The 11005-nt window shown below is 33.8% G+C and overlaps 1 protein-coding gene across 1 annotated transcript in view; it reads right to left on the bottom strand.

Moving 5' to 3' along the window:
* Positions 1–635: 635 nt before the first annotated feature.
* Positions 636–11005, bottom strand: part of LOC106470477 (beta-1,4-galactosyltransferase galt-1-like) — a 21625-nt gene continuing 11255 nt past the window's right edge. The window contains exons 2-3 of the mRNA XM_013931035.2: positions 7851–8024; positions 636–640 (exon numbers count right to left, since the gene is read on the bottom strand). Coding sequence (XP_013786489.2) covers positions 636–640; positions 7851–8024 — 179 coding nt within the window. The remainder of the gene's footprint in view (positions 641–7850; positions 8025–11005) is intronic.

Genomic DNA, 11005 nt, shown 5'->3' with positions numbered 1-11005 from the left:
AGGAAGATTAGTCAGTTTCTTTGTTCTATTTCTCTTTTACAAAATAAAATTGAAAGTTTTTTATTATATCACATTGAGTTAACATGTATCTGTTGAGTGCAGGTACCATCGTGCTAAATAGACCTGACCTGTTTGTTCGATTTCCCCAGATGCACTGTCCTGTCTTTTGGTTATATATCATTTAACATTATTGCTATACGAAAGTTCTTTCTATCTATGAGTAACCATGGCGGTGTCCCTCAGTGGCACAGCGGTATGTCTGCGGAATTACATCGCTAGAAACCGCGTTTCGATACCCGTAGTGGGCAGAGCAGAGATAACCCATTGTGTAGCTTTGTGCTTACTTACAACCAAACAACCATGGCGGTATTGCACTTTAGAATGATCGCCAATATCTGGTCATCTAAATATGTAAGTACTAAACACGGCGTCCACGATGCTACGATTCGCACTTTCAACGAGTTGTCACTACGTTAGTAACTATATATATAATTGCCGAATGTCTGTCAAGCTCTGTATTTCCTGAACACTTATTTTCAAGAGTACATTACAGGAAAATTATTCATTTCTTGTAATTCCTAAAATTTCCTGTCGATATCAACATCCATCCGTCAGTCTTCGTTTGTGCTGAACGGTCAATCTAGAGAAAAAAAAAAAAACTTATTAAGAACAGAAGTGTTTCCTTTTGTGAGAGAATTTCAAGAAAAAAAAACAACAAAAAACGGAACTTCCTCCGTCGACTGATTGAAAGAAATATTTCGAAGATAGGAACATGAACGCAAAACACGCATAAAGAAAGAAACGTGTTTCGGTATATATGTGTTATTGTTCGGTTTATATATATATACATTTCTTTCTTAATGTCGGTATTATACACATATATGATTTTATTGTACCGTGTGAAATGAATTGAATTGAATACATCCCCTTTCATACTTCTTATAAAAACGACGATTCTCAGTTTTCTTGAGTACCTTTTTTTTTCATCAGTGACGAATCTTTTACTAGAAAGGACTTAACTAAAAGATATATGAGTTTAAAATATGCTACTTAAATATATATATATATATAACTTAAAACAAAAAAGTTGATACAGGTTAATTTTTATTCGGCTTGAATGAAACTTAATGCTAATTATTTTTATGGCAATATTTCGTTTCTTACATTCTGTTCGTTCACATTTCGAATTGATGAAATCCCGTGTATGAAAACAAATAAACAGTCTGAAGATATTTTGTGTTTATTTGATGTTTGAATATATATATTTTTTGAACTTTTAAAGACTGAAAAAGTAATGTATGAAAAATTGCATTAATGGTAAATGCAAAAAAAAAAATCTTAATAAATATGAACTGTAAAATGACACAAACATCATCAATGCCTTAGATATCACAGGCCTGTGAATTTAAACTTCATAAAAGTTGTTTTGGTTTTAATAACGGATTTTCGGAAATAATATTCATTTTTTTTTTCTCTCACGTAAGGATTCCTTACAAATTGGGAAGAAGAAAAAACTCTTACTTAGATCAAATTGTTATTTCGTTTACCACGATGAACATTTTATATTATCATGTATGTTAACAAAAATACAAACAAACAAACTGAAGAAAAGGGAAGAGCATTGATGTCAAACGAATATGCATCCTCATTCATCCTGATTTTTTGTGTGTGAAATCTACGTCTTTTAGTCTCGAAACTACGTGTTGTTGTGGTCTTTCTTTTATGTATTGCGTTATGACGTTTTATGAAAAATTATACGTGATGGAGATAAATAGATATCATTTTCGGATACTGCGAACAGGCATTATCGTAGAACATGTAAAAATTTCAATACAATAAAACCATCGCAGGTCTGTGTAATTAGAAAACTATTTATTCATTTTCTATAACGAAGATAATAAAATTCAACTCTTTTATATTAACAGGACAATGTTTTATCAAATTCACTGCAAGAAATAAAATAATTGTTACATTCAAAGTTGTCCTCCAGTGGCACAGCGGCATGTCTACGGACTTACAACGCTATAATCCGGGTTTCGATACCCGTGGTTGGCAGAGCACAGATAGCCCATTGTGTAGCTTTGTGCTTAATTACAAACATTCAAAGTTCAATAAATACAGTGCTCAGGTTCTCAGAAATGAAATCAGATATTTGAAAGTACTAATTAACGAATTGCAAAAATATCATCTATTAAATACGTTATGGAAAAGTATACTCGTTTAGTTTTTTGTTTTTTTGAAACTACAACCAAATTCATATAATTGCTAATAAAGTATTTTAATTATTTCCTAGTTGTTAAACACAGAGCTACACAATATATTATTTGTGCTCTGCCCACCACAGGTATCTAGACTCGATTTTTAGCGTTGTTAGCCCTAAGAAAAGCAATTGATTGAAAAATAGCTTATCATAATGTATCCCAGCATTCTTAATCTATAAAACACACAGCCTTGGGGGGGTGGGGTGGAACAGCGGAGTGGGCACGGTAGCGAAGTGCCCTTTTGAATGGGGGGTAAAGACTTGTGTTTAACTATCATAGAAAAATCACTTTTCCAGTTTTGGATTCAAGGGTTAAGTGATTCCAATACGCGGTTCAGGTTCTAACATCTCACAAATTTATTGACTGCTTTGAGGAAGAAAAATAGTGTGTCTAACTATAATGAGTTCTATACTGGGATTTCAGATAACCTGAATGCGAACCGGCCAGTTTAACCATACACTAACTAGTACAGTATCATATACACAAATGTTTCCAACACATTAGTTTCTGATTGACAAGTTAGATTCACAAAATATTGTCTTAAGTGTCTGCTTTGTTGAGTATACATAGCTATATACTGCCTTGTCAAAAATGTCCAGAAAAGTAGTTATTGAAAGGGTCCTCATCACTCGATATTGAACTTCTTTGGTGCTGTCCATGAAATGTGTAGTGAAATTAGTTTTTAAAACTGTTTTAAAAGCTTAATCACATCGTGAAGACTAGAAGTCTGTGATCTAACCTAAACTAACTCTTCTAGATGGTCTTGAAAATATGTTACGATTTGGTATTTGATTACGTCATTTAAAACACACACAAAAACACATATACTTTGAAACTGGACATGCGTCTTAGGTATCTTGTAGCATGGAGCAATATCCTGATAAAACAACAGTTTGGCTTACTTTGTAGCATGAAGTAATATCCTGATGAAACAATAGTTGTTTTGTAGCATGAATTAATATCCTGATGAAACAAAAGTTTGGCTTATTTTGTAGCATGAAGTAATATCCTGATGAAACAACATCTTGGTTTGCTGACTAGAAAGGTTCACCATGGCTCTTAGAGCATGTTCATTTCGGATCTCGAGATATTTCAGGGCATTTAATCATGCAGAAATGTTCTAGATAGTGATATTACACATTTATTTTATTTTTTACCAAAGCTAGTGTTGAAAATATAATATATGACTTAGAGACCTATTATATTCTTTGATTTGCCACACCATTTGTTGTGGACTGCACTTTCTCCTCTTTTAGGCTCATCAGCACAACGTAGGTCAACAAACCAAAGAAATACAGTGAGGCGTTTTATAATTGTGGTTTGTAGTTAGAAACTACATAAACATTCCAACTAAATTTAATGTCCAATGTACAGAATGCAACTAATACCATAACAATACTTAATACTTGGCATAGTATATTGACAGTCCATTTACTAATTTATCGCCATCAGGTTCATATTTTGGATATCATTTGAAGACTGAGTGAAGAGGCTTTCATCACTCTATAAAAATCGATATCATTTCGCTTACGCAAAACCAAATGTTTCCCATTCTGGATGATGTTGTATGGTTTGTGTGTTGTGGCCTTTTCCAAAGTACCCATCTTCATGGAAAGAATATACACAGACCTCACAGATGGTACACAATAACATTAGTGTCGCAGTGAATTTATTGAAAAGATTTTGTTTGCTTTAGAGCAAAGCCACATTAGGCTATCTGCTATGTCCACAACGGGGAATCAAACCCCGGATTTTATCATTGTAAGTACGTAGAGCTACCGCTGTCTCACCGGAGGGACTTATTGAAAACATTACTTCCAACAAGCGAAAGTTTGCCTGCTGTGGCACCTGTCTTGGATGAGTTGAAAGTGATTTAAATATTGTACTATGAAGTTCTCCATATCTTTAAATGGTCTCATGTATAGATGACGAGCATGGCCAATCTTTACACATATTTCATAATCGATTTCACAGACAGACTTTGATACTACCATTCTAAGCCGCTGATGTGTGTTACTTCTCTTGATCCATATGTTAAAGGATTGTTGTAGGGATACTTCTGGCAAAATAGCGTATGTATATGTGTATATGGAATGTAGGTCTATCCATCTTATTGATTTGCTGGCGTAGGTATTCGTCAAACTGATACAGGTAAATAATGATAAATCTATACAAGTTTAGTGGAATGTGGTCGAGAAAGAGAGGTATTTATTATGATGTATAGGTGTTGGTATGTATGTATGATCTAAGAAAATAGAGAAACGAATATTGTTTCAGCTCAGTTTTACAATGGTAATTAGTTGATTAAATATCGAGATGTCCAGGAAGCGTATACTTACTCACCATCTTGTTGTAGCAGATAATAACTATACCGTGAAAACTGACTGTAGCCAAAAACAAAAGGATGAGAAAATAAAAAACAAAGCGTGTACCAATAAGAAAAAGCAAACAACCATTGATAATTAACTAACTAACACTGGCCAAGGAAACAAACCAAATAAATAAAACTGGTGAAGGCGGAAAACAGTAATATATAAGAAATCAGAAAAATGTAAATAACAATGACAGATTAAAATAACAGGAGAAAAATGGAACAAGAAAGAACAGATTGAAAAGCAAGTTTTACAATTTATTAGATGGATATTGTTGCACAACAAAATGAAAATTAGGAGAGGATTACATGAATTAGGCGTCAGAGAAATGTTGAGGAAAGTGGTTTCCGAAACTCAATAGGAACATCTCAAAGTGAGGTAGGTCTTAACTGGTTAAGATTTACTGAATACTCGATAGTTTCTGAAATTTGCCCAAAACAAAGGACAAAAGTCTTGTGGCGAACGCTTCTTCAGATAGTGGGTCAGTAACCTGGGTGTTTTTCCTCATTTCCTGATGATTAAAAAGCCTATAGTTAAGAGAATTGGATGGGTCAAGTGGAAGGTCTTTGTTGATTATTGCTTGAACTGACTAATCATTTGAGGCAGGTTGGACGTTCAAAATTATTGTTTCAACGTTTTCAGTTTCATGCTTATCAGTCTATGATATACAATGGACAATTAGATAAGTGGATTTTGCAGTAGACTTTATTGAAGATGAAAGAAAGTCGTAATTCCAGTTCAGAAAAGAAAGTGTTTTTTTATTATTATTTTGCTTTTGACTTATCGCGCGAAAAAGTGAAATGCACATTGATTTCAGACTTTGGTTTGTTTTGAATTTTGCGCAAAGCTACTTGAGGGCTGTCTGCGCTGCCTGTTCCCAATTTAGCAGTGATAAACTAGAGGGAAGTCACCTAGTCAATACTACCCACTGCCAATTATTGGGCTACACTTTTAATAACGAATAATAGCATTTACCGTCACATTATAACACCCTCCCAGCTGAAAGGGCAAGCATGTTCGATGACGAGGATTCGAACCCGCGACCCACAGACGAGCGCACTAACCCCAGGCCTGATTTCAGGATAAAAGTAAGATGCGAAAATGAAGGTGGTGTGTAAACTTTCTTATCATATGGTTATTCTTTGGAGGAGAAAAATACAACAAATTAAATCGAATTGTAGTAATCGTTCTGTCAGTAAATTAGAAGATAAAACCACATTGATGAACGTGGTTCCGAAAACAGCCTTGCGCGGTATGGTCTAATAAACACAGTAAATCATGAATATGTTATCCTACGTAACTGCACCCTTATATTCTTTATGCAGGACCAATTAATTGTCTACATGATGAAGGATAATAGCCTGAAGATATCTGTTACACGTTCTTGGGTGACTGAAGGTGTTAAAAATCATTATAATCCAGTCATGTTGTAGAAAACGAACATAATCTTCCTTGGTGCTGGTTTGGAAACAAACTTTTTTTTTATTTAAACTTACGGACTTCTCGTGATAGGGATGGATCACTGGTTTGTCATGAGAAATTATTTCAGAAATTTTGTGTACCTATAATTAAGATGACAATTCGTTAAGGATGAGATAATAAAGTCAGGGTAGTGAGAGTTTTCAGCGAGAAAATTACCAAAAAGAATTAAAACGAGGGATCTAAAACAAAGCTGTATTAAAATGATGAAAATACTATAACTTACAATGGGACAACTGTGGCTCAGTGGTTAGCACATAATGGATTGTTATGGATCACAGGTTCCTTGATGAATTGTATCTTTCATCTAAAGATTAGGGACGGCTAGTGCATATAGCTCTCGAGTAGCTTTGCGCGAAATTCCATAATCAAACAAACAGTCTCAGAATAGTACTGTATGCAATATTTCAATAACACGGCAAACAAAAATAATAAGAATACAAAATATCAAACAGAGTGGCAGAGGCATAAAAAAAAGCTCACAAAAAGCATTCACAACTTCTGAATTGTTAAATGTCAGTGAGCGCGACTGGAAGGGGTGGGATGAGGAGCTTAGGTATTTGATTAAAACGTTAGATACTGGTATTGTATATCAATATAAATTAATAGATATCTAAAACTTGATTATTTCTGTGATCCAAAACTTGATTATTTCTGTGATCCTTGTGGACTTTGGTCTGACATGGAAAGTTACTTTTTTTATTATTCTCCCATTCTGGTGCGTGTTTAATCGTTACAAAATGTATTCTAGTAATTCTTACGTGAAAACATTATTGCCAAAATTTCACTTGGTACTAGCGTGTGTTGAGTATTTTAAAAATAATAATAATAAAACGTTTTTTTTTGTCCTTAGTCTGATTAGCACATGAAACATTAAGACGTATAAAAGAATGCTTACTTATTGACTAATTTGATAATGCCGCTGTCTTCGCTTTTAAATATTTATTTTCATTATGTAGAACTAGATAAGCATTATGCGTCAAAAATGACTGGAATATTGAAGGTTTAGTTTAATAACTATTTGAAATACACGACATATTAACATATAAATTATTTCAAAGAAGACACTTTAGCGTGTCAAAAATTGCATCTCAGGCACTAAAGAGTAAGCCAATAGTAAGTAAACAAATAGAATCGGTTATTCAAAACAGGCATATATTCTGACAATAGAATAATGGGAACACTCTGTGAAATATTGTTACAAATAATCATTCACAGCTTCTAACTTCTTTATAACAATACCTACCAGTTTATGTATATATAAATACACACAAACACGCACACTTATATATATATTTTGTTTTTTTATTTTGTTAACTTGCAACATACTTATATACTGGAAAATAAAAATTTCATCGTTTCCAGATCACCAACTAAACAGTAAACACGACAATATATGTATAATATGTTGTTGCTTTTCTGTGAGGAACTGTATCATTGATATATATCTGTATTTGAAAATGGAAAATGTGTCAAAACTACAAAAAATTACAATAAATATTTTTTTACGGTATCTCTAAGTCGTACAAGACTGGTTAAGCACTAAACGAAATCTAACATATAGACAGACCTGTTAAGTCATTTTGCAACATCTTTTGAAATTTTTTATTGTTTTGAATATAATACATGTAGAGATGATAATTTGAACAATTACATCGGAATACAACAAGTTCATAATGTAACATAAGGATCTGCAGTCACCAGGGGGACCCTAGTGGAGGTGACGGAGGACACGCACCTGCAAAGCTCCTGCGACACATATTCCGGACACGAGACAATAAGGTGCTGTTTAGATACAAAGCTGTCCTGTCAATAACTGAAGGTTTTTTCAAACATTGATATCCTCCATCTTCACATATCCTGTAATGGTGAAGAAAGGCGAAAGAAGGTGGGACCTTGATGTTTTCAGAGTCTGAAATCACCAAACAAAGTATAAGTGATAAACAAAACATTTCAGTAATAAACACTGCTGCAGATTCTACTTCATAATCAAACTGAAAATTTAGTCTTTCTTATTTCGAAATACTGTTTTTAGCTACTTTTAATTCTTGTATATTATATTGTGGAATGGGAGGTCAAATCGAACTTCTAAATTTTAACTTTACTTTGGTTCGGTCTAAATAGATTTATGTCTATATCAAGTCATAATGCACGAAACTCAAGCCTATATCCAGATATTCTTGTCAGATTGCCCTTATCTCCTAATCAGATATTTGGGTCACTGTGGCCAGGGATATTTGATGGAAGCAAAATACTTTTATACATACTCGACTATAGTTGACTAGGCCTTAAGTAAGTTTGATAAGTTTGAAGTTAAGCACAAAGCTACACAATGGGCTATCTGTGGTCTGCCCATCACGGGTATCTAAACCCGGTTTCTAGCGTTGTAAGTCCGCAGACATACCGCTGTGCCACTGTGGGGGGGGGGGGCGAGGCCTTAGGACAGATCTTTATTTGAAGTTAGGTTAAGTAAAACTTTGAAACCAGCCTGCCCAGAAATGAAATTAAAATTCTATCTGTTTTATATTTCAAGGTCGAATGTTAATGTACAAAGACAGATCTGTCAGTTCAAACTGAATTTTTCCGGTAACTAGTTATTTATGTAATCAGTAAATGTCTTGGTTTTGGTGCTTGTACGAAAATAAATTACAAGTATCTTTGATAGGAATAAACAATGTGTAGTGAATTTTCTCTAACTTGTAGATTCATTTCAAGAATTATTAATAGCAACAAATATGCCACAAATAATTACTATACTATAATTAAAGGTTAACAATTATCACCTAATCTTTAGACTGGGATAAAATAAGCGTTTAATTTAACCTTTCATTGTGTGTAAATGCTTGAAATATCTTTTATTTCGTTGTTGGTTACATCTTTTGATCCAAGGAACACAACGCAATAACACGTAAAGAATAGCAACATCGTAAAGCAACCAAGACTTTCTATGGTGATTTAAATGGAAACTTTTTGTTGTTAATGCCAACATATAAAAGATAAATATGTCTGCACAAAGAAAAAGAAAAAAAAGATACGCATATGTGTCTTTGCACATTTATATACAAATCTTGAGACAGGAGTTTCACTAGTTTCGGTATTGTTGAAATCGTCGTAAATCATTGAGTGGGGGATAAGTTCAAAAAGTGTTGAACCTCCCCAGGCCATGTTTTTTAAAGAATGTTGTAAACTAGTTTTGTTGTTATGGAAACGAAACGATGAAAGTGTCCACTTCCCACAACAAGTCGCATAACCTTCAAACAGCGGTGATATTTTCACCTTCTTACTCACGATAGAAACCAGCATTACTTGTAAATTAGTGTAGGAATCTTAGTGTCTACAGTCAGCCTAGTGGAATGTCAGCTGAGCTATTTATGGAATTGTTACGGTGTTTTGTTAGCTAATTTTGTCTAACTATTTTGGCATTTTGACGATGGCGCCGGCGGAATAATACTCGCAAACCTCACCACCCACCTGCGCACCATGCGACTGGTCTCTGATACATTTCATAAAACTTTTCATACATCTTAATTTTTCAAAATTTTAGCATTAACTTCGATACATATCTTTAGCCTTCCCGAAATACTGATGAAGAGACTGCTCGGTTTTGAAGGTGGCCACTGTTTAGGATAAAACCGTTATTAATACAAAATTTGAAACTCTCGGTTCAAAATAGAAAGTTAGGGTAACAAAATTTGTCCCATGTATATCGAAATAAACAAATAATTGATTGCTTAAGATTAAGTGCACCTGTAACATTCCAGTAACGCCACCTACATTAGCATGTAGACTGTGGAAGGTAATATATAGAATATCCAATTACATCATTTGATTTTCACTGAAATATTTTCTGTTGAGGAACGATTGTTAGTGGGGAATTCCCGCAAAAAATCATCACAATAAACAATGACATCGAAAAATCTCAGTTCCAATTTATATCACCTAAAGTAGGATTATAAGTTATCTTATTGATAATATTGAATCGCTTAACATAGGAAGTTAAAGAAAGTGTGTTATCTTCAGAAAAACTATTTAATGATCAATATTCACCTGCTGAGGTCAGGTAAAGTTTAAAAACTATCATCTCAGGAGTATGTTTTTCTTTTGTTTCTACAATTTTCGTGTAAAGTTACACAAAAGTTATCTGCGCATATCCGTCCCTAATTTTGAGCAGACACACTAGAAGGAAGGCAACTAGTCAACAGCATTTACCACCAACTCTGATCGAATAGTGGAATTTGGTATCACTTTTATAAAGCACCCACAATACCATAGAGCAGATGTTTTTTTTTCAACAACAGGACGTGAAACACTAACTTTCTGATACACAGTCTGGGTACGCTTGGCCATCCTCAAATTAAAAGTATCAATCTTAGGCGGTCGGATAGCTTATTCTTTTACAGCTTGGCAGTTATGGACTTTGTCCACCCTGGCTGGAAACTCTTTGACCTCATGAAGCGAAGACGAACTTTTTGGTCTCTTGTTTTTATCCTGCTTTAATTACACAGGCCTGCGAATTTAAACTTCATGAAAGTTGTTTTGGTTTTAATAACGGATTTTCCATAATTCAACTACGCAGACTTCAAAAATAATATTCATTTTTTTCTATCACGTAAGGATTTTTTACAAATCGGGAAGAAAAACACTCTTACTTAGATCAAATAATTATTTCGTTTACCACAATGACAATTTTTATTATTAAGTTAAGAAAAATTATTAAGAAAAATACAAACAAACTGAAGAAAATGGATGAACACTGATGTCATACAAATATGGATCCCCATTCATCCTAATTATTTGTGTGAAATCTACGTCTTTTAGTCTCAAAACTACGTGTAGTGGCCTTTCTTTTATGTAATGCGTTATAACGTTTTTTGAAAAATCTGTACGAGATGG

The sequence above is a fragment of the Limulus polyphemus genome, unplaced genomic scaffold (genome assembly GCF_000517525.1).
Source record: "Limulus polyphemus unplaced genomic scaffold, Limulus_polyphemus-2.1.2 Scaffold4028, whole genome shotgun sequence".
NCBI lineage: Eukaryota > Metazoa > Arthropoda > Merostomata > Xiphosura > Limulidae > Limulus > Limulus polyphemus.
This window is presented reverse-complemented; position numbering and strand designations above follow the sequence as displayed.